General features: G+C 34.2%; 3 protein-coding genes across 9 annotated transcripts; 2 read left to right on the top strand and 1 right to left on the bottom strand.

Moving 5' to 3' along the window:
- The first annotated feature begins 1,624 nt into the window (after positions 1-1,624).
- Positions 1,625-4,609, top strand: LOC105833992 (RNA 3'-terminal phosphate cyclase). Of its 4 annotated transcripts, none has more exons than XM_012676158.3 (8): positions 1,625-1,777; positions 2,075-2,218; positions 2,826-2,943; positions 3,022-3,343; positions 3,424-3,565; positions 3,642-3,781; positions 3,854-4,007; positions 4,071-4,609. In XM_012676158.3, the coding sequence occupies exons 2-8, from the start codon at positions 2,159-2,161 to the stop codon at positions 4,284-4,286; spliced, it is 1,152 nt and encodes a 383-aa protein (XP_012531612.1). In that variant the 5' UTR covers positions 1,625-1,777; positions 2,075-2,158; the 3' UTR covers positions 4,287-4,609. The 4 variants fall into 4 exon arrangements, with proteins under 4 accessions (XP_012531612.1, XP_012531609.1, XP_012531610.1 ...); XM_012676155.3 differs by lacking the exon at positions 1,625-1,777 and adding an exon at positions 1,786-2,002; XM_012676156.3 differs by lacking the exon at positions 1,625-1,777 and adding an exon at positions 1,786-1,999.
- LOC105833991 (GDP-Man:Man(3)GlcNAc(2)-PP-Dol alpha-1,2-mannosyltransferase) lies at positions 4,291-7,736 on the bottom strand. 3 transcript variants are annotated; one of them, XM_012676149.3, is made up of 8 exons: positions 7,473-7,726; positions 6,623-6,853; positions 6,260-6,492; positions 5,932-6,149; positions 5,560-5,838; positions 5,240-5,499; positions 5,026-5,160; positions 4,291-4,899 (listed from the first exon to the last, which is right to left on the bottom strand). In XM_012676149.3, the coding sequence occupies exons 1-8, from the start codon at positions 7,490-7,492 to the stop codon at positions 4,812-4,814; spliced, it is 1,464 nt and encodes a 487-aa protein (XP_012531603.1). In that variant the 5' UTR covers positions 7,493-7,726; the 3' UTR covers positions 4,291-4,811. The 3 variants fall into 3 exon arrangements, with proteins under 3 accessions (XP_012531603.1, XP_028048855.1, XP_028048856.1); XM_028193054.2 differs by having other exon boundaries at positions 5,560-6,149; positions 7,473-7,736; XM_028193055.2 differs by having other exon boundaries at positions 5,560-6,149; positions 7,425-7,735.
- A 717-nt stretch (positions 7,737-8,453) lies between these two features.
- LOC105833993 (copper-transporting ATPase 1) lies at positions 8,454-27,599 on the top strand. Of its 2 annotated transcripts, XM_012676159.3 has the most exons (14): positions 8,454-9,103; positions 10,126-10,276; positions 19,603-20,018; positions 20,723-21,039; positions 21,151-21,372; positions 21,629-21,858; positions 21,935-22,124; positions 22,203-22,436; positions 22,528-23,398; positions 23,474-24,057; positions 24,151-24,354; positions 24,431-24,651; positions 24,802-24,966; positions 26,693-27,599. In XM_012676159.3, exons 1-14 carry the CDS (start codon positions 9,058-9,060, stop codon positions 26,823-26,825), a joined length of 3,984 nt encoding a protein of 1,327 aa, XP_012531613.1. In that variant the 5' UTR covers positions 8,454-9,057; the 3' UTR covers positions 26,826-27,599. The 2 variants fall into 2 exon arrangements, with proteins under 2 accessions (XP_012531613.1, XP_012531614.1); XM_012676160.3 differs by lacking the exons at positions 8,454-9,103; positions 10,126-10,276 and adding an exon at positions 14,635-16,461 and having other exon boundaries at positions 26,693-26,825.
- The last annotated feature ends 296 nt before the right edge of the window (positions 27,600-27,895 follow it).

A 27,895-nucleotide genomic window follows, 5' to 3' on the forward strand; every position in this document is an offset into this window, starting at 1 on the left:
GTGTTGCACTAGTTTTCCTAATAGAAAACGCTATTAGTGGATGTTCTATGCTGTTTTCGAGTATTGCACTTAAAAGTGCAGAATGTGCCCCGAGAGTGCCACTCGTACAATTTCTTAGATTTATACTTAAAGTAGCTTATTTCTATTTAGAAGTTAAATTATTGTTATATACATACAAAAAGAGTAAGATAATAGGAACGTAGCATACAATCGTGAAACAAATAGATAATGATACTGTAAATGTTACATCTTTTTATAAGTATATAATCTATACTTTATTTAAAATATAATTGGCACTGAAAATTTTAGCGTGTTCGTAAGATAATAGGAACGTAGCATACAATCGTGAAACAAATAGATAATGACACTGTAAGTGTTACATCTTTTTATAAGTATATAATCTATACTTTATTTAAAATATAACTTTTGCAACTTTTGCTCCATCGTCTTTCAAGATGATGCAAGGTGCCAGTGCAAATTAAATAAATGTTATGTTCGTGCTTTAAGGTATTACATTAAAATATGTTATTACATTATTTTAGTAAACTTTATAACAATGAAATTGTTTCATTTTTAAACCTGTCTCATGATGTATTTCACTAATGGTCTGTTCTTTCTAGCTACACTGTTGCACTGGTGCAATAAGTTAGAATGAGAAAAAATATACTTGTCTTACTTTAACTTATTGCACCGGTGCAACAGTGCAGCTAGAAAGAACAGACCATAAACCACACTAAACCTGCACTATTATTGCGCTAGTAGAGTTTTCATCGAAATCTACCGCAGCATTGGTGCTGCACTAGTTCTCCCAGTAGAAAACGCTATTAGTGCGCACTGAGTGCGCACTGCGCGAGTGTTGTGCGGTCAAACGAACACGTGACACTATATAGCCCAGTGCGCATTGGCACTGCCAATCGAACACGCTTGGTCTGTTCTTTCTAGCTGCACTGTTGCACCGGTGCAATAAGTTAAAGTAAGACATGTATATTTTTTCTCATTCTAACTTATTGCACCAGTGCAACAGTGCAGCTAGAAAGAACAGACCAGCTCCTGACACTGAGTGCAGCCAGTGCATCCCAATCGAAAACGCTATTTATTCTAACTTATTGCACCAGTGCATCAGTGGAGGAATAAAAAACAAACCTCAGCGAATTTGATTGCTTGCACTAGTACGCACTGAGTGTGCACTAAGGCTGGTATTCATAGTCGAATCTTATTTAAAGGTCGTCTCAGGCAATGTCTTAAGATGCTAATACGGCTCTGTGGCCGGTATTCATAGTCAAATCTTATTTCAAGATCGTCTCAAGCAATGTCTTAAGATGCTAATACGGCTCTGTGATTGGTTGATGGCATCTTAAGACAGTACTTAAGATGATCTTAAATATAAGATCCGACTATGAATATCGGCCTGTGATTGGCTGATGGCATCTTAAGACAGTACTTAAGATGATCTTAAATATAAGATCCGACTATGAATACCGGTCTAAGGCTTGTTTACATTCTTTAAGAATACATGTTCAAAAACTATTTAACCAAAAAAATAATTCTATGGATGTTGTACAGATCATTTTACTGGTTAAGAAGTATTTTAAGAAGAATTTAAGATAATTCTTAAGTATAAAAATTGACTATAAACAAGCCTTAATAATATACACTCAGTGCGCACTATTAAACGTTCGATTTTTTTACGTTCAGTTTATTATATTCCCTAATATGCACTAATATATATGTTAAAAAAAAATTCGACTTTGAGGCTTCATAACTCAAGTTCGGCACGGTAAATTGTTTTAAAATTTTAATCAGTTATGCTGGAAATAGCTGGATCTACCTGTATAACAATTTTTTTTCAAAATCGAAGACCGATTTTGCCACATAATACCTTAAAATATTTCGTTCGTCACAGACGAAAATGAAATGAGATGTTTGACAGGTCCCCTGACGTCGCAGCGGGAGAAGAGCCGGCGGAATTTGCGAGCAAACAGGACTCGTTCTACCTATAGTTGTATAGTTAGATGTGTTTCTCCAAGAGAGCGAGCAACTTACAATCAGCTTACATCTTTGTTTTCCTTCCCAGAAATTCGCATGCCAAAAATAAACACGGAACCGGTGTGGCTCCGCCGGGAACTGACGTCTCCTTTCCTTTGATCGGAGTGTTTGAATGCTTGGAAATCGTGTCATGTCATCCCTCGTGCAAATAGACGGCAGTTTGGGCGAGGGTGTAAGTAACAATGTGGGAGACGAAATTTTAAAATGTTACCATTTTCTTTCAAATTAAATATTACATTATATGTCATACAAATACAGTGGATTGACATATTATGTTGAGCATAATGGACATGTTTATACCTTAAGAATAATGGTTATGTTTCACAATATTTTATTATCTACACGTCTTTCGTTCAATGTTTATATATGGCTATCATATGGCATGTCTACTCTTACTGAATAGAATTTAATGTTGGTTATGATAATTATAAGCATGTCACATTGATTGACAGATATATATCTTTTACTCATTCTCTTTCTTTTCGCATTTGATATGTAAATCATTGTTTCTTAACTCTCTGAAGTTGATAAGCCTATTAGATCTACCATCAATAAATTTTAAATTATTGCTATTAAAATAAATTTTTATTTATTTCTTTTCATGAGTTATATTGTTTTAGTTCCTCGAAATTACTGTTTTTTAATCAATTAATTACAGCCTTTTATAAATCCAGCATTACTAGTTGTGTTACAGATTGATGTTATCTCTAGATTCTCAGAGTTAAAAAATCGATATATCCATATAATGTAAAATATATAATCCAAACTCTTCTTTATAGGGTGGGCAAGTATTAAGAATTGCTCTCAGCTTAAGCGCGCTTTATGGCATTCCTATCGAAATTGAGAACATACGTGCTGGGAGGCCTAAGCCTGGTCTTGCGGCACAACACTTGAAAGGTAATGCAAAAACATAATTTCAGACATTTCATCGTTAACATAAAATATAGAAAAAAATTCAACTGTATATTGCTGCAGGTGTGGAACTTGTCAAGGAAATGTGCAATGCCCAAGTCAGAGGTGGATACATAGGATCGACGCGTTTGGAGTTCCGTCCCGGTCCACTGAATAAGACCAAGAGAACATTTGTGGCAGACACACAAACTGCCGGATGCATCTGCTTGCTAGCACAAGTGGCTCTGCCATGTGCCCTCTTTTTTCCATATAACGACCCTGTCACGCTCATCCTGAAGGGTGGCACGAACGTTCCCATGGGTCCACACATAGAATATCTAACAGAGGTGTTCAAACCAGTATTGAATAAATTTGGAGCAGACTTTGATTTTGTGGTTTTAAAAAGGTATGCACACAATTTATTGTACTTTATTTAAAAAATTTTCTATATTGTTCCACTTATACTAAAATTAATGATAAATGAAGGGGATATTATCCGAAAGGTGGAGGTGAACTGCATTTACAGATAAAACCAGTCAGTAGCTTAAACGCGGTTACTTTAACTGATCCGGGTATTCCTCGGGGAATAACAGGATGGTCTTATGTGGCTGGATCAATTCACATAAACGTATGTGTAATTTAGATTGAATCTACAAATGAATTCTGATAAAACATGAACTTATTATATGTTGCATATTTTATAGGTGGCACGTACAATGGCTCGCGATGCTAAAACAACTTTAACAAATTATTTAATGAAAAACAATATTCAAGTGCCGCCGATTACGATCGAAGCTTATAGGGAAGATAGAGTAGTGGCTGTTGGAAACAGCTCTGGTATTAAGTAAGAAACTATACTATATTAAAACTTTATTTATCAAAAAAATAACATAATATAAATATAAGTGAATATTAGTATAGTGTGTAACACCAGTACGGAATGCATTCTCGGTGGCTCCGGTTTGGGTTCTGTACGCCAAGAAGGACTACCGCCAGGTGAAACAGCAGCTAGCGAAATTTTAAAACCGCTTCTAGCAGGAGCATGTGTTGATGAACATATGCAGGATCAGGTAAGTATATAGCGAGCTCAAATTGATACCTCAACTTTCAAATTAATGCATCATTTGTTACAGATGATAATTCTAATGACACTGGCGACAGGTACTTCGCAGATCAAAGTTGGCAACAAAAAGCTTACCTGTCACACGGAGACCGCTATGCAAATTGCCGAGATAATGCTAGGTAAACGTGGACTTTGTTTCAATTTGTCAAAAAATGCCGAAGATGGAGACAACTCGTCCTACATCTTGGAATGTCAAGGATGTGGACTGATTAACGACAATCTTTAAACAATGTGATCATACGACGCTTTATAACTTATCGTTGCACATGTAATTAACAATCTCGGCATAAGTCTTACATTGATTAGCTACGGCTTTCGCATTCGCAGTTTTACAAATAAATTGTAACATCGATATTAATTGTAACATCCACACATTCTTTCATAAGCTTTCAATAGTATTTCTACATTTTTGTAAGAATGCTGAAGTCATTTAAGTAATACAATTCATTAACAAACATCATTATATATACAATGTGTTACAATTTTTGTGCTAAATTATGATTATTTAATGTACTGTATTCTAAAATTAAACATAAATCAAGCAAAAAATTTTACATCTCTAAACAAGTAAATACAGATTTGTCTCATACATATAGAAACACTCTTATTTGTTACATATACACGCTACCATACATATGTATGCTACTATACATAATGTAACATGTATCGAAAATGTATTCTGATTTTGAAATGAGCCATTTATACGCACAATATCTGTAATTTACTATTTTAGAGAAATTGTAAGGCAAGATTATTCTTGTTTCGACCTGAAAAATGGCTCGATCGCCCGTAGGAATTCCTTCTCAAAGATCTGGCATGAAAAACGATTTACAGATGACCTGAAAAAAAAACCGATATATATATATAAATCCTTATTTTATTCTTATTTTATAATATTAAAATAATAATTATAATTTGTTTATAATTATGTAATAATTATAAAATACTCTTGATTGCATCAATACCTGGCAGCAACTCTAATAGCATGTCGTTCCGTTGGATGCATTTGTATGATGGAAGCTAGTACTTTGGCATATTCTACCTCATCTTCTGCTAGAAAACCAGTTACACTACCCGCTCGCGTTTCTATGATATCTGCCCTGAAATCATAAAATATCTTTTATGATAAACTCTTCATTTTAGAAAATGTTTTAAGAAACTGAGCCAGAATATACGTGCCTCGGGCCACCAGAATTATGAGCTACCATAATTAATCCCGCAGCCATGCATTCCACGACGACGATACCAAAATGTTCATTCCACATTGTGTGCAGACCGATTATTCCTCTTTGCATCTCGGACACGAGTTCGGAATACGGTACATTTAATTTGAACTCAACGTTATTATCCAATGCTAGGTGTTTAGCCAAATCTTGCATATCTTTAACGCGCCTTTCGTCTTCGGCATCCCTACAGGAACCGATGCAGATTAACTTGACCTAAATAACATAATCAAATTTAATATGCATTTTCGTGCTATTGTGAAATCGTTAGCTCACCTTTTCCCAGACTTCTTCTCTAAGAATAGACCTTAGCTCGAACAACGCTCGCAACATAAGTGGATGATTCTTCTCTGGCCTGTATTGTGCGATCGCAACTATGCGTACATAATCATCTTTTTCCTCATTGAGCGGCAATTCAGTTAGGTGCTCCACGCTACACGGGGGATACACTCGATGCGTTTTCATCGGACATTTCCAGATAGTGTTAATGTGATCCTCAGTCCATGAGGAGTTTACAATCACGATCTCGGCGCAACTACCAACCAATCCGTACAACTGAAATGTTCTATCTATGAAATAACTGTTTGTGTGAAGACTTATTTTTGTTTTCCTAAACGTTTGCTCGGATGCGTACAACTTTATACTTACACGCGCGAATAATTTGTAGTAAACAAATTTTGCTCCTGACAGTAACGGATTTCTGGCGATAATTCTGTGATTGTTGTACGCGGCGCGTCTTTTGTAGACGTACTTCAACATGTCAGTCGAAATAGTAGGATAGTGCGTGTACGTTCCAACTCGGCAGCCACCGATATATTTAAATAGAGGATAAGTGAATGCATAACCCATAGTGTCGATGTAAATATCTGTGATTAATATAAGATATGATATTTTATAAACATATGTATATTTTTGTCTTTGTTTAATATTATAGAAACTGTGAGATAATACAAATACAAACAATATATTACGTCACCTGGTGTAAGATTGTTTAATGCCTCGATGCCCAGACAGACAGATCCCAAGCTTTGCCCCAAAAGCGTGAAATAGGGATAAGTGGAGGCCTCCACCCATTTTCGTCCATGCAGATAGATGAATTCAATATTGGGCTGCAATTTTACATTGAACGTCTTCTCAGTTCTGCTCAAAATCTTTTCAGGATCCGCGTCAAGATCACCAGTGTATATGGCTATGTGTACATCAGGATATCTGGAAGCATTTAATATAAAATAAAAGGTATAAGATAATCATAAATATATGTATTAAGCAAAGATGTATCTCAAAATTTGGCAGATTATAAGATTTTAATATTAGACGTCACAAAAACACTGATACATACTTGTTCTGTATAGCCTGAACTGCAACCCAAAGCACTCTCTCGCCTCCTCCACCTGCATTGCAGTATGGATGAAAAATTCCAATGACAGTTCCAGTTTGTTGTCTCTCCTCTCGTTTCTTCGAGTAAAACCTTCTCCATTTCACCAATAGAATTGGTAAAAAAACAAGTATACATAATGCGTTACACACAGCTATTAGTAACAGCATGTTTATGAATAGGATTATGGGTGTCCTACAAAGACAAATTGATTTAAACAAACTGTAAATAAACTTTACTGTAAAGATAATTTCTTAATATTATAAAATATCACTTGATATAAGCAAAGCTTTTATAAATATAATTTAAATCTAATCAAATTATATAACTAAGCAAATGTTGCAAGAATGCACATTCTCTATTTGCAAATAATCTCATGCAAAACGCGAGAAAAAAAATTAGTTACTCTAAGATGACAGAAAAATACAAAACAGATTATGGAGAATCACAAAAAGAAAAATTAATAAACAGAAAAATACAAAACAGATTATGGAGAATCGCAAAAAGAAAAATTAATAATAAAATCAATATTATGAAACATTGCTGCGACAAGTAATAATTTTACAAATGTAGCATAAACGTAATCAATTAAATTACGTATAGATACTGACTGAGTACAAAATTCTCTAGATCGAATACTCTTACCAAATACTTCTAATTATTATTCCAATAAGGAGACAACAAGGTAGAAAAACGGAGGAACTTGCAAAAAAAAGAGAAGAAGATTCTTAAAAGCTAAAACAGAACTCAATTTGCAGTTACACACCATGCAGGGGCTCGCACTAACGAGCCGCTAACGAGCGATGTTCCTTACATTAAGAAATAAAAAATCATATTTGCGGTCACTGCAGATCTGCACGTAAAACCGACGAACTTGCTGACGTGTAACTTTGTGGCGATCGTCCTTGAATAGACGATATCTCGTGTCACACGAACAAAGATGACCACGAAACCAACGAAAACTAACCTTGCTCGCTGTCGCGTGCTGTCGCGCGCGAGAACCAGCACTCACATCTCACTCCAATACACGTCGATAACTATTGCAGATGAATATTTATCTTTATTGAGAAAACGGTCAATCGATATCCTATTGCGGGAAAAATCAATAAATAACAGTTTTCCTCGATTACGGAGAGATCCAAAAGGGAAAATAAGAAAAATTATATTAATAAAATAAAGTATAATGTGAAGAAATGCACGACTCTCTCTCCCATAAATTAAATTAAATTAATTATTGAGATAAATGTTAACTTCTAAATTTTTGCGTCTATTTTACAAAAAATTAAATTTTTTAATTTTGATAAATTTTATTTTATGTTTAGACATTTGATTTTTAATTCATGAAGCAAATATTAAATTAAGTTTTAATTTGAAGCATTTAATTTTTTATCGAAAAAATAGATGCAGGCTTATAAAAAGCATAAATTTTATTTTATTTTATACTTTTTTTAATAAGAAAACTTCCACACTTTAATTTACAAGAAATAAAAATTATTTGAAAACTATTATAATTAAATAGAATAAAATAAAATTTATGCGAGCCGAGTTCAATCTTTTTTTTATTTATAAAAAATGCTTTCAATATATACACAGTTATCTTTCATATCCTTTACATTTAAACCATTTTCCTTATTATTTTATTTGCAATAAGTTAATATTTCATATTTATGTTTTAAATTCCTTTAATCAGCAAAAAAAGTTTCAAAAGCCGCGATCAGCCGTAAAGCCGAGAGTCAAATGGATCAGTCAGCTGGGACCTGGAAAATTCGCTTCGCATGCGTCACGTGGAGTGCGCGACGCGGTTTGACAGGAGCGCGCGGTGACAGTGGGTGACAGGAGGGTGCCGCGCGCACTCTTCTGCGCGCGTGTGCATTCGTTTTTTGCACGCGACGCGTCGCGCCATCGGGGCATCGGCCATCGTTCGCTCGGTCACTCGCTCGTGTGCGCGTCCAGCTCCCTTCCACTCCTCAGTCTGGACAGTTTGGTATGTTCGTACTTCCGTCGCGTCGTCCCACCGTCGTGTTGCGACAACTTGCGTGTGATCCGTTTATCTGGAGGCCTCGGAGCGCGTCTCCGCGTGATCGATTCGCTCTCGCTCGTCGCGACAATCGCGGGCCGTACAGTTGAGCTCGCGCTCATTCCGTTCCCGGAAAGGATCGTCCGTGTCGGAGGCGACACTTAGGTTAGAAGAGCAAGAATCGCGGGTGGAGCCGAACGTGGTGGACCGAGGAACATCTGTCCGAGGAGGTTGTGTGTGTCTGTGTACGCGCACTCTTGTTCCTGTCGCGTGTCGTCACGCGGACGCTGGCCGATGTGTGCGCGCGATCGCTGAAAGGACGGTCGGTCGGTTGGCATGATTCGCTCTATCGCGCCCGAGCTTCGTCTGGCCACAAAGGAGAATGGAGGAGCATCAGGGCAGTGCTGATCACGTAGACACAGATGGAGGTACGTCAGGCTGCATCATGTATCGCAGAAGGAATCTCGCGTTTGCAAAAGCCGCAGGTGGTTTCAAGTGCACAAAGGCACAGGAGCACTTGGCAAAGGTGTATATAAATGCGCCTTGACAAGCAAAATTCTGCGTGAAAAACGTGACGATGATGACTTTGGATATTTTTGTGAATCGGAACATATGTTTTTTATCACTAAATAATTTCCTAGAAGAGCTTTTAATATGAAATAATAAGAAATGAATTATAATATGAAACAGTGCAGCAGCCTATTTAATATTTTGCTAGGTTCCTTGAACAAAGAAAACTTTAAATTAAAGAAGAATGTTATGATAAAAGGGGACTATTGCTCTACTTAAGTGATATAGTATTGTTCAAATTATGAATCATTTAGCAAACAATTTCAAATAGTTAAAGATAATTTGTGCTTGTAAGCATGAATAAATGTTCAATATCTTTGTCTCCTGTCTTTAAAATCTGGAATGTAGATTACAATAATGGCAACAGCAGATAACGGAAAGAAATAACAGTAGGAACACTTTTATAAACTCATCACATTTTTTTCTAAGAATCGCTTTGACCAACTCCGATTAAATGTAATCGATGATAGATTCAATTGCTCTAAGTAGCAACCTGACATTTTATTTTGACATCAAATTGTCATTTTTTTACATTTTTGACAAAATGACATATAAGTTAGATTGTTGACTAGGTGATTGAGTTAGTAGTCGATTTAAATTAATCAAAATTTGTCAAAGCAATCCTAAAGTTCCAGAACATTCACGAAAATGATGTATTGATATTTTTTTCCTTGTTGAGATTACATCAGGTGATAATAACAATAGTAAAACATACAATTCTATTATTTTCCTAAAAACTCAAGACCTTAACAGAATATCTGCTTGTAATATTAAGATTTTGTATTTAAAATATTAATTCTATTATTACATGATGCTATGCTTTTGTAATGTACTTTTGTGATTGAATTATAAGTTATTGTTTAATGAAAATTATTTGCAGAGAAAAGGAATGATGCCGGAGATGCCAAAGTGGAAAGAAAAAGTTCTGCGAAGGCAGAAAGAAAGAGTTCTCTGAGGGCAGAAAGAAAAGGATCTGCAAAGACGGAAAGAAAAAATTCAAAGACCGAAAAGAGAGTTTCTATAAAGGGAAGGTGAGTGATACATTTTCGATATCAATATTTTTGATATGAATATTTATATTCGCAGATTGAGGGAAAAATAAAATTGGAGAAGCAGTTGTATAAGTTGTTTTTATATTTAGATGAAGATTTTACAACTAATTGCAATCAAATAATTTAATGTGAGATTCAGAAAACCTTGAGATAAACAAAGCGTTGCTGCAGTAAATCATGCGGAAAGACCACAATATCAATTGTCAGTTTTTAATGTTTTTAATGTTGCAAAAACGTGCATCATTTAAAAAGCAAAAATATAATAATCGTCCTTGTGACTCGAAAGAGATCGCCAATTTTGTCATCGGGGTTATCTTATCTGCTGCAGCTGTGTAGACCTCGCCACACACGTTAACTGCATCATTTATATAATACATTTGCACGTACGAAAATGAATCAGTCGCGTTCGGCTTAAGAGTTCCACGGTCATATTTTAATGTCGTGCTTAGGACGACGAAAGAGGGCCACTACAACAGTTGATTATAGTTACGTTATCGCGTGAAAAAAAAAATATTTTGTCGAACAAGGTTTTCCTTAAATACCCATTGTCACGAGTCGCTTCACTATCAGTAAAAAAGTAAACGTTTGGTTGTTTAGTGCCAGGCGGATAGTAATTTCCTGCGTCTAAAGAATTTCTCAAAGCATTTATACAAATAGAAGCGCTTTGATATTAGCTCGATCGTTTAACGATAGTCGAATTCCTTCGTTCAACAGCATAGTTTACGAGCACAAGCACAAGAATGTGACACTGTTTATAAATATAGGTGCAAGGGTATATGTACAGTGTCACGTTGTAACCGGAGGACCGATCGAATATCGAAATTGGAGTCTCGTAGATTGTCGCATTTGATCCGAATCCGTTCGGTGCAGCGTTAAACGTGGATGTATTAACAGGTGCCTTGTTGCTCTGTGTGTTATCGCGTGCATAGAATTATTCCAGGGCAATAACACGTTCGAACTAATTCATCTAAGATATGTGACATTCGTTATGAAAGCTCATTAGTTATTATATATACGTTTCATTCATACGAGAGACTTTATCAGAAATGATCGTAGCGAACGGAGGAAAGTTGAATCTAAATCGTTGTGTGTGTGTGTATACGAATATTAGTATGTGCATTTAAAAAAAAATTATGGAACATTCGGGAGAATTTTTCGACTGACACATAGACGGAATATGGCACAAAACTCTAAGAATTCATGGAAATACAACGTGCTAATTGAGACACCCGCCTTCCAGTAAGTTGTCAATTACGCTGTTAATGAAGAATTCGAGTTTTTCCAGGGATTCCCGTACTCTCAATTAACGTCTGAATGAATCATGCTTCTAATCCTTGTCATTAATTTCCTACTATTATTTCTTGGCGCAGATTTTTCTGAAGATTAAAGATGTATATATCAAATATCACATCTAAAACTTCACAAAACATATAAAAATATAAAAATTGTATAAATTCTATTATTACTATTGTAAAATTTGAGCATAATTTTCTATGGTTTAAAATATATTTAATTTTTTGTTTGCTTCTGATTTGTATGTAAAATTATTTTAACACTATTTATAAACTAAGTAAGAAAATAGCATTACGTGTTAAATCAATTTTTTAAATATATTATTTTTAACATATATTAATAAATATTCGTGCAAAAGTCCTTTTTAGATCTACTAATTTTTTAAAAATTATTTATCTAAAACAGCAGCAAAAAATAGTTATTTGCGTTGCATAAACCATTATAAAATCAAATTATATGTTGTTTTGTTCTTTGTAGCTGATTTCAAGACCAAAATTTAGGTATTCAAGATTAACTTTTTTTTTGTTGATTAGGAAAAAACGAATAAACCTAAAAAGTGTAAGGCTGCAGTTTTTAAAATTTGATCTTTAAGTGCAATGCTCTGACGCTTTTTTATATTGAGACTTCTGAGAGATAGGATCGGCAAAATTAGATTAATTCTCGCAAATATTCTCACTATAACGCGAGCGTATTACGTTATGATTCCCGACGTATCACGATCGCCGAGATAAACACGGTCGCGACAATAAATTATATGCTATTTACAATTTAATAGCTGTTAAGCGATATCACGTTTGTGAGGTGAATGTAATAATTTTGTTGTTAAAATATATACTGGCTAGATATAAAATCAATTATAAAGATAATGCTGAAAATTAAGATCTTTTGAAGGAAGATAATATTCGATAAAATTTGCAACGAGAAACGATTAACTTCAAATTAATTTACAATTTACAGATAAAATTCTGTCGATTTTTTTAGAATACGTTGTATTTAATCTTCCTAACGCATTCCTCTGTTTCACAATGTGTCATGCATATTTAATATCTGGAAATGTCTTAGGAAATTATATATGTGCAATTTTAACTGAGATATTCTTATCATAGATATTTCAGAACGAGAACTTATTTAATTATTGTTTATAAACCATATTTTGTATCAAACTTTTGCATTAAGTGAAATATGCACACAGAAGAGATTTCTGGACCTAGTGCTGTTACTCTTCGATCTATCATAAAATAGGATTGATGTAGCGCCAATCATATTTATTATCGAAGAAGGAATATTTTGTTCTTAAATGGAAAGTTCTTAAATCTAAAATGAAATGACTTTTGATGCTATCTTATTAATTTTTTTAGAATGATTTAGTTTTGTGACAATCTTATGATATTCTAAATTTAAGAATAAACTGATCTGAAGTTAGAAATTTCTGATTTAATCTTAGTCTTATTTTATTTTTATACTACATGAGGTTGCAATTAGATTAAATATGTCAAGAATATTTTTTGTCTTGGTATCAGAAATCCTTTTTGAGAGGGTGTTAACAACTTTGTGTTGGATGAAATATTAATTCTAACTTTACCATGTCACATTTAAAATTCAACGGGTACTTCATATATTTGCAGGAGACGCTTTGCAAGTAAGATCGAAATGCATATATTTTCCGGACTCGCAACGCATTGTTGCTTCAAAAGAATGCCCGAAACTTTAACACTCTCCTTAGAATTGGATGTTGAAATTTCTAATCACTTGATATTTCCGCGTTATCGGAATAAGGCACGCGATAATTTCTTTTTCTCTCTTTCCTTCCGTCACGCATATGCATTAATGCATGAGTATCACGAAAAGTCACCTTCGATCTTGCTGGACGGAATCTCGCTATCTGGAGCATGCCTTTCTCTCTCGTCCGAGTTACGCCTGTCTCAAGCAGTCGGTTCCAGGTAGTCTGACTCACCTGGTCCTCCGCGGATATTCACTCTCGCCTCGGTTTACATTCGTCAAAGCACGTACCGTTTTCGTATGAACCGTGCTGCAATGAAATAGCCATCTACGTCGTGTCTCACATTCTGAATTTTAGGCTTCTAGACGTAAAATGTATGCATAGACAATAACTTTTTTACATTTTGAGTGTTGTAAACAGTGTTGTAAAAGTATGCGTGACTTAAAGCGTTATTTGTGATAACGAAAATAGAAACCTAGCGTGTGATTTTGTAGTCGGGTTCAGTGTTTATTTCATGTCTTTGCGCAAGAGTAGCGACGATTATACCTCAGTAAATTATCGTTTGTGGTTATATGAGGTTCCTGTTTTATTTTCGTAGCGACGTTATACGCGATATTTTTTCTGTGATACGTCTACCTTTTAGAATTATCGAAACCTAGTCGGAAGAAATGTGTAATGAGATATAATTTGACAAACGTGATAAAATAAATATCACGATTTTGCTCGACGAACGTGAAAGACTAGCGTCCTTATCGCGCCGTTTAATCCGAATGAGATGACCAAGTTCAACGGTCCGTTGGTCCATCGGGTGAAGCTGGCATATCGTAATCTAACGGATATCACAACGGCGAATAAGGTGGACGGCTCGATATCGTGTGAAAACATAACACTGCTCGGGTTAGTTTGCAGAATTATTATTTATATTATATATATATAATATATATATAGAGTCGAATCCAAGACATTAAATTGTTGATTTTCCAAAGCTGTCTCGATGGCAAAGATAGAAATAAATGTATTAATCTTTTCTCGAAGTATTATCCTATTATTAATGCATATTATTTCTTTTTAGTATTTTCTCAAATTTAATATTGAAAAATTAAGTGGCTTTTTTGTGATTTTTTAAATTAGGGAATACTAAAAAGGACACGTAATGAGATAAATTTATTTCGAAAGTGCATTAAAAAATTCTCTAAATTGTATCTGAAATTTTGAATGGAATTCTCGAAAAATGTGGGAATTCTTTTAAAAATTTTTAGTAAATATCTAAATATTTATATATTTCGTCTTGATTTCTACCTCTGTGATAATTGGGATTACCATTTAATGTACTGATTGTATTTATTATCACATCATGTGAAACAATAATGCGAATTTATATGTGATACCTTCTCAAGAACCATAAAGAATAATTAAACTTATACTGTTATAAGCTATTATAATACGCGATATCAACGAGATCCTCATTAGATCTTCATTAGTATGTATTGAGATCCTCATTAAATTTCTTGTACCGTGCTCACGCATATGCGTCTAGCTTGCCAAACGAAAGTTTATTACGAGCAAGAAAGCGTGGAGGCCTTTTACTTGAACTAGTAACTTTCACGCGCGTTGAAATAAAAATCGCTACGTGTCGTGCGGCTTGTGCGGGATACACGAGATACATTTGTGCATTGATTAGTTAGTACGTTCAGACTTTACTGTTGCTTCTTGGATACAAATCCGCATCCAAGATGAGCGTGCTTGCTTGCTGGCGCATCGGGTCTGCCTTTGACGTCGATCATGCTCGATTTATAGCGTACACGTGCACTCCGTTTAATTTGACGTTCCGTCGTGATAAAATGCCGCATTGTTCGGCGATTAAGTGACTCTCGCGGCTGTACAACTGGAGAATAATACGATGTGATGCGATGAATAGACGCGTTCTTATCTTTTACGATCTTATCATATTCGACCCAAAAATTTACCCATAAAACGAAAACTACTTTTTTTTTTTTTTTGAGATTGAAGGAGGGCGAGGAAAACGTTTGAGGGGAAGGTTCATTCTTTATCCGTGGGGATGAAATCAATTCGGTCATCCCCGATCGTTCCCTAACAGGCATGCTCCATGGAACTCCAAGTATTTGAGCTCATCATCGAGCGGTTCTTTCCGCGCCTCCAGGTCGGCATTGTCATACGTATGCCGAGCTGTTGAGCGATATCAGCCGGCTTACCGCGCGGTCGCTCTGCTTTTATCACCTCTGTCGAAAGAAGTGCCGTGAGCAAAAAAGCGATCCGTGAGCAACCGATCTTGAGACAGGCAGGCGAAGTTTACCGAAGTTATCAGTCGTTCAGTGATATCAATTCACGTCGAGTATCGCGCAATATTTTGGTGTATCGCGCCTTCCCCACTCGTCCACACCTTCGACGGGACAACGATTCGCTTGATCAACGGACGTTCGTGTTTCTGTGGCGAAAAGTAGCGACACTTCCACAGGGTAGACTAATTGTGCAAGTGATCCCTGGATCACTCTCTTTACGACATATCCGACTGTTTGAAACAGTCGGACGACAGTTGGACGTTAGAGTTTCCATGGTGAACAGAGCGAATCGATAGATCAAGCTCGGTTTGCTAATGCATTGAAATCGAATCACGATTCCATATCGCGACTCTTATCGGAGCGCAACAACAAAGTTTTCCCCGAGATATCACGAAAAGTTTCTCTCCTAACGATCAACATTCGTTAAAACAAAGAAGATTAATTGCTTGCTAACATGTTGCATATGTTACGCGTTTTTTGAAATTTGTTGCAATCCTCGCACGAATAAAAAAACAAAAACACATTGCTGAAGTAATTTTGCGAAAGTTATTTTGTACCTTGATATTATTTCAAAAATCGATTATTGCAATTATTTGATTAGTAAACGCCTGCGTCGGTTTGTCGCGAATGCTTTGTTCTTAATTTTTACGACTTTCTTCTGCTTATCTACTGTGTCGAGTGATAGGGAATAGATAATTTTCGTCTAAATCGAGAGGCAGATAAGGAACTGGAGCAGCGTATAACAATTTTTAATAATATCAAATGAAAAAGTTCAGGAATTGTTTAATAAAGAAAGGTGAGGAAAACAAACCTCTCCTTTACAAAACTTATGGCGCCGTCAATACTCTTTGGTAAGCTGGTGTATTACGATTGTTAATTTTTGTACAATGTTACGTGCTCGTTAGGAAGAGAAAACTGCTTTCGGAATTATTTAAAGTTTCTTAGAAGAGATGTAATTGATGCTTAAAATATAAGGTACCTGTACCCAATATGCACCCCCCCCTCCCTAAGCTTTGGAGATTTTTGTAATTTTTTAATGAATGCGAAATTGAAAAATAAGGGTCAGATTTAAACAGGGTTGGGTTAATATATTTTTTAACTAAATTGAATTCAAGTTGTGGATTATAAAATTAATTCAGTTAATTAAGTTCAAAGTAATTAAATCAGTTAAGTTATTATATAAATAAAATATTAACTCTGTTAAAGTTACGTTAAGATTAATTTAACTTAAGTTAAAATAAAAGTTAATTTTGAGAAACTTTATTTATATAAAATTAAAAAGCTCTATAATTTATTTAATTTAAATTACCAATATAATTATCATCATAAACATCATTAAATATATTTAATATTTTATTTGTAAATTAAGTTATAATTATATTAGTTATATAAAATAACAAAAAAATATTGTTTTTATACAGGAATGCATTTTTATTTTATAATTTTTTTCTTTAGCTCAGATAAAATTTTTAATTTAAGGAAAAGTTAATAAGTTAAAGTTTATACGTTTCGAAAATAACTAATTAAAGTTAAAAATTAAATCATTTAAAATTAATTAAATTACATTAAAAGTTATTAACTTTTTAACTTTATTATTAACTTTCAACTTTTTAACTAGTTACTACTCAACCCTGGATTTAACCCTCCCTACCGTGTTTTACGGCACTCTCTAACTCTACTTATGGGTCGTTTTCGTCTTTGCCTTTAACCGTATAAATAATGGTTTAAAAAATCAGAAAAAATCATGTATACTCTTTAAACATTTCTCTTTAAGAAACTATTATTATATTATCTCTCCCCTCAAAATTTAATATTTTTTAATAAATTGAGAAAAATCGGTAAAAAAGTTAATTAAAAAAAATATATATAGCAATGGTAAAAATTTTGAAAAAAAAATTTTTTTTAACTAGTTTCTGGAAGGAAAAAAAATTTCTCTTTACGAAAAAAATGTCTGATCAACGTAGAATGAAAACAGATATCTAATTTCAGCATATGAAAATTGGAATTTTTTGAGGATAATGAATAGCGCTGTAAAATATGGAAATATCAATAAATCAATTTATTATTTAATACATAGTAAAAATACAAAATTTTGTTATAAAAATAGAAAAAGAACAGTTTAAAAGCAGCCGTGACAGCAATTTAAACGATGATCATCGCAAACGGGTTTGTTGCATCGAGCACAATATTGATTGGTCTTTTTATCATTCTTATGTAAACAATAAAAACATTTTTTTCTTTTTTTCATTTATATAGTTAATGTCCAATTTTCTCAATATTTGCCGAATGCTAAATTTTATTGGTCTGCTTAAAGTATTCTGGATTTCTAACCTCCATTATAGATGTTCAACTTAAAATATATACACAATTACGTTCTAAAATGCATGTACGTGTCCGAAAATACTTAATTAACAAAAAAAATTTTTGAAAGTCATTTTTACTTACGTAATCTTTACCTATAGGTCGAAAATAGGTCCTATTCGAATTTTACCTGGCTAATATTTGGAGTAGAACAAACGGACCGGTCTGGTGCACTGAAGACCCCCAGTTTTTTTTAGTACAACTTTGATGGCGTTAACATTGCGGTTGTACAAAAAATTAAAGATAGTAGTTTAAGCAGGACGAAAACGACTCATAGGTAGGGATTGAGGGTTAAAATAGGAAACATTTCCGAAACCAAGAAAAAATGAAATATTTTCAATTATTTATATAAATAAAAATTTTTTAAAGAGATAGCACTTGGGGGCCATGTTGATTACATATATATCCAATGTAGCCCAGCTATGTATTTTCTTCTTCGTAAATATTTTTGAAAAAATGCGAAATAACAAAATTAATGTTTAATTAAGCATTTATTAACATACTTATGGAAAAAATTACACATACAACTATTTATTAAATAATAAAATTGTGTTTATTTACTACAAGCGGCGTTTATTTTAACTTTTACCTGTCAAAAAGCTTCAACTAACTAGAGAAAAATAAGAAATACTTCAACTAACTAAAGAAAAATAAGAATTTTAATTATTTTTAACCTTGACTGGTGACTATAAAGACTACATTATTATCTTAACTTTCTTATATATTAATAAGATATATTGTGTTTTTATTAATGTTCCTGGCCATAATAGTTTCACAATATAAAGATCTTTCTTTCTTTAATTATAAACAAGATGTTTTAATAAACACCTAAAATAAATACAGTGTTGAAAAGAATAAATAAAGAGTTACAATAATATGAATTGTAGATATTTATATTTTTTACATAATAGTTACACAAAGCAAAAACTTATCTCTGAAATTTTAGATTCAGAAGAACACAATTTGAGTACAGTGTGATTACAAGCCGTAGAAAGGAAGTATTGAGCAGTTAACTAGCACAAATACACCATATCGACTTCCTGAATAATAGATTAGCATTATCTATGAAATTCATTGTGTAACTATTTGAAAATGGGGGTACATAGTTATAGTGGGTACAGGTACTTTAATTGATTTTCCATTTCTTTATTGACCGGAGAAATAAAGGTCTTAGTCAATTTTAATAAATGATTTTTAAGAATGATTCTCAGAACCATAATTTTTTAAGCACCTTCGAGATTCGAGCTTGACCTTTGGAAAGGCCAGTTGAAACGAAACGGAGTTACATTAATTCAGTTGCTCTATCGGGTGGATTTTAATATTAAATTTATAATTTATAATCCGTCTGCCTTGTACTATAGCGAGTTATCATTTGCATTGCGTTTATCGCGTTCAGCGTAATGTTGTTTGCGGCGAACGTCTCGCAGAGATTTGCTTCCGCGGTTGGCATACTGCCGTTATCTGCGAGCTACGGATTGCAGATAAAAAGCACAAACTTTTAACGAAATTAGAGATAATGAAACACATTATGTTACACGAAAAGACCAGACTAAGCTTGATGACTAGTATTATTACGATAAACTGTAAGAGACACATCGCACAATGTCTGAATTTACTACGAAAATTTGCAGGGATGGCGACAACGACGACGACGATTATGAGGGCACCGCACATCTGGTGCGCGTACCTTCGCGCGCATCGCAAGCGCGACAGCTCATGGAGGAGACAAGAACGGTTAAAATTGACATTCAAGGCATGACCTGCCAGAGCTGCGTAACGAACATCGAAAGGATAATCGGCAAGCGGCCCGACGTCGTCAGGATCAGGGTAATTTTAGAGGAGGGAGCCGGCTACGTTGAGTATAAGACGCACGAAACTACACCTGAGGCATTGGCGGAGGCGATTGAGGAAATGGGATTCACGGCCGGCGTATCTATGTCTGACGACGGAGAGGACGAATTGAACAACTCCCTATTATCTGGTAGCAACACCTGTAGCATATACGTAGACGGAATGACGTGTATGTCGTGTGTGAAGAACATTACCGGTGAGTTAATGTACGAAGCTAAAACAAATCTATGCATATTAAATGTTGTATAATAGCGTTTTCTACTGGGAAAACTGGTGCAGCACCAGCGCTGTAGTAGATTTCGATGAAAACTTCACTAGCGCAATAATAGTGCAGGTTTAGTGTGGTTCAGTGGAACACATCCATTAGACAGGTTTAAAAACTAAACAATTTCATTGTTATAAAGTTTACTAAAATAATGTAATAACATATACTTTAATGTAATACCTTAAAGCACGAACATAACATCTATTTTAATTTGCACTGGCACCTTCCACCGTCTCGAAAGACGGTGGAGCAAAAGTTGCACTCAGTGCAATTTTTTGGCGCCAATTTTGTCAGTAGAACACTAAACACTGAAAATATGTGAACTGATTTTTAAAGTGGAACAATAAAATTGCACTCAGTGTGCACTAGTGTTGCACTAGTTTTCCCAGTAGAAAACGCTATAAGATTTAGCATTCATGATTTATCAATGATTTGAAAAGTGGACACTTGATTAAAAACATTATTCTATTATATGCCAAGTAATGTTATTTAATGTTTTTTTTTCGGAATCATACATTATAAAAAGTTGCATATAATCTGAACCTCTGAAATCAGGAGTTTCAGATTATATACAACTTTTTATAATGTATGATTCCAACATTTTCTATAAGGACCATGTGTATCTTCTTTTGTAGATGTTCTATCTGAAAAGCCTGGTATAATAAATGTAGACGTTAGTTTGGAGGATAAAGAAGCTGTCGTGATTTACAATAGCGATATCATAACGGCCGATCAAATAGCAGATCATATAGAAGACATGGGCTTCACCGCATATGTGAAGGAAGCGAATGACAAGGCTGTGAAATCGCAGTCAGCTGCTGCTCTTAGTAAAAAGAAAGGGAGCGAGAAGAAAAAAGGAAGTGAGAAGAGGAAGGCGGAGGCGATGCAAGCAACCGGCGCTGGTGATATCAAAGAACCGATACAATTGTCAAAATGCTATTTGCACATATTAGTACGTTATGCTTTTACTACACACATTTACAATTTTTAATGTAATATAACGTAACGTCTCATGTTAGCAATAAGCGAATTGGAATAACAAATTAATTTATTTATAAAAAAGGGCATGACTTGCGCTTCCTGTGTCGTTGCAATTGAGAAACATTGTAGAAAGCTATATGGCGTGCACAGCGTATTGGTGGCTTTGATGGCCGCTAAGGCAGAAGTCACATACGATTCCGACAAAATAAGAGCGGAAGATATTGCTTCCAGTATATCGGAACTGGGTTTCCCTGCGACTTTAACTGAGGAACCCGGAACTGGAGGAGGCGAGATCGAGTTAAAAGTAAGATAGTTGAAGATTTAAAATATGTACTTTTAGATTGACATTAATGATATTAATTGATATTACTTTATCTGTTTAGTTTGGATTCTGAAAATAAATTGTGCTTATATAATTATAATGTCATCATTCTCGAACGTGCTTGTACAACAAGATTTAAATTTAAATTGTGCAGAAAGTTAGATATTTATATATATTTACTTTATGCTTGTACATAGCTTGTAGAAGTGTAACATATGTTTCTGACTTTTTTTTTCAGATCGCGGGAATGACATGCGCATCCTGCGTAAATAAAATAGAATCAGCTGTGAAGAAGCTACCTGGTATACGGTCGGCGGCGGTCGCTCTAGCGACGCAGCGAGGCAAATTCAAGTACGAAGTGGAAATAGTTGGTGTCAGAGATATCGTCGACTGTATCAATAAATTAGGTTTCACGGCCAGTCCGTTAGGCACTAGAGATAAGGAGAATAGGGATTACTTGGATCAAAAGTAAATACAATTTGTACTTCTTTAAATTCTCGTTCAACGAGAACAAGAGTTTTTAACCATCATGTCTATGTCACAGAGAAGAGATAAATAAATGGCGAACGGCGTTCTTAGTGTCGCTGATTTTTGGAGTCCCGTGTATGATAACGATGACATATTTCATGCTGATCATGTCTTTCGATAAGAAGACGCATGAGGATATGTGTTGCATAGTGCCTGGTCTCTCCTGGGAAAATCTGTTACTCTTCATATTCTCTACACCGGTACAGGTATGTGTAACGAGATTTATATACCCTTATCGTATTCCGTCGATATGTTTCGAACTAACTGTATGCTTTACTGCGCAGTTCTTTGGCGGTTGGCATTTCTATGTGCAAGCTTATAAAGCCTTGAAACATAATACGACCAATATGGATGTTTTAATCTCAATGACTACCACGATCTCTTATCTTTATTCCATCGCCGTCCTCACTGCCGCTATGATAATGCAAGAGAACGTCAGTCCGCAAACGTTCTTTGATACTCCACCGATGCTCCTGGTCTTCATCAGTCTAGGAAGATGGCTCGAACATGTAGCGAAGGTATTTTACCATGATTTGATTTCTTCTACAAAAAGATATTTGGGATATATAAAAAAATAAACGTTAAAATGTATTTTGTTTTTTTCTTTAGGGAAAGACGTCCGAAGCTCTCTCAAAATTGTTATCTTTAAAAGCGACGGATGCAGTATTGGTTACACTAGGAAAAAACAACGAAATATTATCGGAACGTTTGATAAGTATCGACCTGGTACAACGCGGCGATGTACTCAAAGTAGTCCAAGGTGCCAAAGTACCTGTCGACGGCCGCGTATTATCCGGTCAGTCAACCTGCGACGAGAGTCTTATCACGGGAGAAAGTATGCCAGTGGCAAAGAAGAAGGATTCGATAGTGATCGGTGGCTCGATTAATCAAAACGGACCGTTGCTGATCATCGCTACACACACGGGCGAGCATACAACACTGGCGCAGATTGTACGCTTGGTGGAGGAAGCGCAGACGAACAAAGCGCCCATCCAGCAGCTGGCCGACAAGATTGCCGGTTACTTCATACCTCTGGTTATATTGGTCTCCATAATAACGCTAGTGATTTGGATCATCGTAGGCTATACGAATGTTGACCAGCTGCCTCTATCGCACACTGATCAAATCAATAGGCGTGCTATGAATCGCGAAGAAATTATATTTCAATATGCTTTCCGAAGTGCCCTAGCGGTACTTGCGATTGCTTGTCCTTGCGCACTTGGTCTGGCTACACCAACTGCGGTTATGGTTGGTACAGGCGTAGGCGCGCTGAACGGCATACTGATCAAAGGTGCCGAGCCACTAGAGAATGCGCACAAAGTCAAATGCATCGTTTTTGACAAGACGGGAACATTGACGCATGGTACGCCAGTTGTTACCAGAATTGGTATATTCGTAGACGAGAAAGTCTGTTCGTTAGGAACGCTGCTACTGATCGTTGGCACGGCAGAAATAAACAGCGAACATCCTATCGCATCAGGTAAACATCATGTTTCTTGCATAATTGCATTTACATTTAAATGCGCACTAATCTAATTAGTTAATTTCTTTTAAGCGATCGTACGTTACGTAAAAGACACAATCGGATCGGCAGCTACTGGGCAATGCTCGAATTTTCAAGCGGTCGCCGGCTGCGGTTTGAAATGTAAGGTATCTCATTTGAACTCTGCGTTATTCGCTGCATTGAAATCTGAGAAGATCATCAACTACATGAATGAAACATACAAAGCGCCAGCTGGAACGTACAGTCTTAATAACGTGCCAGTCGACAATATGCCAGTTGTCGAAGTAACGTATGAAAAACGAAATATAGATCTGCAATTACTTTTAAATCCCGACGCGTACCGCCCCGAGCGAAAGATGGACGTATACGAAGTTTGCATCGGTAATCGGGAATGGATGCGCCGGAATGCGATTACTATTCCGCAGGAAGTTGAAGCGAGAATGGTCAACGAAGAGGACCTAGGACATACCGCTGTCTTAGTCTCAATAAACAATAATCTGGTCTCTATGATCAGCGTCGCTGATACGGTGAAGCCCGAGGCACACCTCGCGGTTTATACCCTGAAGAAAATGGGATTGCAAGTGATTCTCTTAACGGGCGATAACAGAAAAACCGCGGCATCGATTGCCAGACAGGTACAGAAAAACGAGGTTTTCTTATGTACATAGAAGATTAAATTTTTCTACAGTAAAATCAATTTTTATTGATTTTATTTTCTGCGAATACAGGTCGGCATCAGCAGAGTTTTTGCGGAAGTTTTACCATCTCATAAGGTGGCTAAAATTCAACGACTGCAGGATCAAGGTTTGAGAGTCGCCATGGTAGGAGACGGTGTCAATGACAGTCCAGCTCTCGCTCAATCAGATGTCGGTATCGCTATTGCATCAGGCACGGATGTTGCTGTAGAGGCTGCCGACGTTGTTCTTATGCGCGTAAGTCGTGTACAAATAAGTGAAAGTAATGTATTCTACAAATTATTATATGAAAGCAATGTAAAATTTTTTGCAGAACGATCTTCTGGATGTAATTGCGTGTTTAGATCTATCAAGAAAAACGGTTCGCAGGATAAGAATGAACTTCCTATTCGCTAGTGTCTACAATCTTCTGGGCATTCCCATAGCTGCCGGAGTATTTAGTTCCTTTGGTGTCTTCCTACAGCCGTGGATGTCTTCCGCCGCTATGGCTTTAAGTAGTGTATCAGTAGTAGGATGTTCTTTATTATTGAAGCTGTAAGTAATTACATCTTTTTAATTATAAACATAAAATATTTCTAATATAATCTCAGAGAGAGAGAGAGAGAGGGGGGGAGATTACATCATTTATTTCAAAAAATAGGATGTTTTAATATTTAATATTTAATATGTCGATTATCTGCACAGTTATCGTAAACCAACCAAAGCAACGTTGGAAACTTCCGAATACCAAGCAGCTATGCATGCTCATTCCACAGCACGAATGATCGATTTGGATTCGATATCGCTCCATCGCGGATTAGATGAATCAGTTACGCCAGTTATGAACAGATCAACGTCCACATTATCCAGGTATAGGCAATCGAATGCCTTACAAAACTGTAATAATTCCATTGCTTAACATTATGTACAGAGCTAACCGATGTTAACACTTTGGGGGAGAAAATTATTTATTTCTTATACTAACCATGTACAGAATGCCAGAATTATTTTTGATAATGTAACTTACGCTCTTCTCTATCGCTTATTAAAATATCAATATTATGTTTGTGCGCAATTATTATTGTTCGCGAATAACATAGTCAGCAATCAAATGTAACTAATCAATCATTACATGTTTAATATTTTTTGTACATGATTTAATTTAATTAAATACATTTAATAAATTCATGATTTCTTATAAACATACTTTACATATAATTTGATACAGGATGATTTTTAATTATATTTTGGATTGAATTTCAATATAATAAATTTAAACTCAATATACAGTTTTCTTATAATTTTCTTTAACATAATATATTTTATATATATTAGAAACATAATATATTTTCCTAGTAATTTTCATGATTTTTTTCATGTAAAAAATAATTTTTTGTCCAACTTCTTATTTAAATATCTTGGAAAAAAGAAAATCGATATCGATATTGAATAATTAAGAATCATTCTGTATATTTTGTGCGATGTATCTTTACAATCAAGACATCCGCCATGTGTCACATTATGTACGAGATTACATCATAATGATTAAAATTGATCAATATTGTGATTTTGTCCAAATGTTTTATTCAAATATTACAAAATTATATATTAATTTGCTTATTCTCTAGAAACGCTGGTTTGTTACTTATCACAGAATATAAGACTGAAAAAAAAAGAATGTTCTCGTCTGCGGAACAGAAATGTATTATCTAATTGAAATTATCTTTATTATAAGTATAGTTCTTTATAATGAATACTAAATATAATTAATAATTAATGGATGAAATTATGTTAACGAGGCGTGCGATGTAAGATGTTTGTAAGTGCTATTCTTTAAATTTTTTTAAAGAAAGGGTAAACTCCCTTAAAAACTATCATTATAATAATTCTACAAAAATTACCGTAGTAATTAAAGTTATAAACGATTAATCTCTACAAAAGTTCTTAAGTTCCAATTTAAAAAATCATGTTAAAGTGATTAAAATTTCAAAACAAATTTCAAAGTTACACCACTCTTTTTCTTTGCTTATAATAGCACATTTCACGCCAGATATTAATATATGATAGAATCTAGCACTTATACTCATTTATACTAAAACACATTTATTTGCACTTACAACGATTTACTGTAACACGCCTTAAATAATGAATGAGATATGTAAATAAGTTGATGTGGAATATCGAAGAACTCTCGGATGCAATGTATTATGGATTTGACTTTATTGTACAATATTTTTGATTGATAAATATTCATATGCATTTTTCATTACATTACCTAATCCTATTTATGACTAATACGAGTGGCCAGTTTTCGCTTACAATTAGACTGTATAGACTTTTGATTTATACTTTATATTATTACAATTTATATTTTACATGAAAAGATCTCATTTTTGTATTACATACATGTGTTGTTAACATTACACACATCGGGACATACATAATTTATTAAAAAGTGCATTTATAAAACTAATAAGTACTAATAAAATGTGCTTATACATTATATATTTTTATTATATACAGTTATTTGGATAGCAAGAATTAGCTAATATATAAAAATGTTATATATTTGCACATCGCAAAATCTATTTTGCAGAATATTTGGAAAATCAAAACTCGAGGCGGAGGGCCATCTTCTTGGCGAGGAAGTAGATGAAATTGATTTAGCCATGGATTTTTCAAATTATCGTAAAAACGGGAAGAACTCTACGGACATAACTTCTGTATAAATCTCGTAAGAATGTTCTCTGACAAGCATTTCTTCTTCTGTTAACTTTGCAGCAAATTAATCGAATCGCTACTAGTAATTTTAACTTTATTTTAAAATAAAGCTAACAGAAGAAATTGTAAATAATTATCTAATAATTCTATAATATTTTTTAATATTCATAAGACAATCTTTTAAATAAGCATGCATTGCGAAAGTACTATCAATAGCTCAGTGAATAAGACTTGTTATTTCACAAATCGATTTGAGTATATTTTTGCTCAAATAAATCGATTGTTATATTTTTATAAACTTTTTATGTTAAAATATATAGACAACACCGGGATTTACCTAATTTTGGTAACAGGATAGCAGTACTCTTTTTATTGCAATTAACAAATACAAGTTTTTATCAGTACTTTTATTTTATGTACAGCTGTACTTAATTCAAATAAAAAAAATTATATTTTACACATTTTACAAAGTTTTCTATGCTTTATTTACGTTTTATATATTATAAAAAATAACATGTATTCTTTTTCACTTTACAGATATTATAAACATTTATATATTTGTAAAATACAACTTTTATATAAAATGTACATTAGACATTATATTTGGAAAAATGTAAAGAAATCTTTCAAGTTGGTTGCAATTAATTAAAATTATTTTATACTTAGAATTTTTGGATTGTAATGATTTAAAGAGAAATGAAAATTATGATTTGTTTAAATATATAAATTGTGTATAAAATATTAGAAACCCCCCTAAGCTACAATTGTAACTCGCATTAAAAGTACAAAAAAATATGTGAGCGACAATGTTACTTTTAAACATAATTTAAGACTTTAAATATTATTTATATAATTTTCTTTCGGATACTTAATGAAAGATCATAATATACACTTAATATTTAAGATGTAGGATATTTAAGAAAAAACTTCTTAGTATAAATTTATGCTTTATTTTTTCATTTTATAAACTCTTATTGTAATTAATGTTATTTAAAATATATTTCTAATAAATTTCTTTTTACATATAACATTTCAATATTAAGTAAGATTATATATAATTGAAATATTCTATAATTTA

This window comes from Monomorium pharaonis, chromosome 9 (assembly GCF_013373865.1).
Source record: "Monomorium pharaonis isolate MP-MQ-018 chromosome 9, ASM1337386v2, whole genome shotgun sequence".
NCBI lineage: Eukaryota > Metazoa > Arthropoda > Insecta > Hymenoptera > Formicidae > Monomorium > Monomorium pharaonis.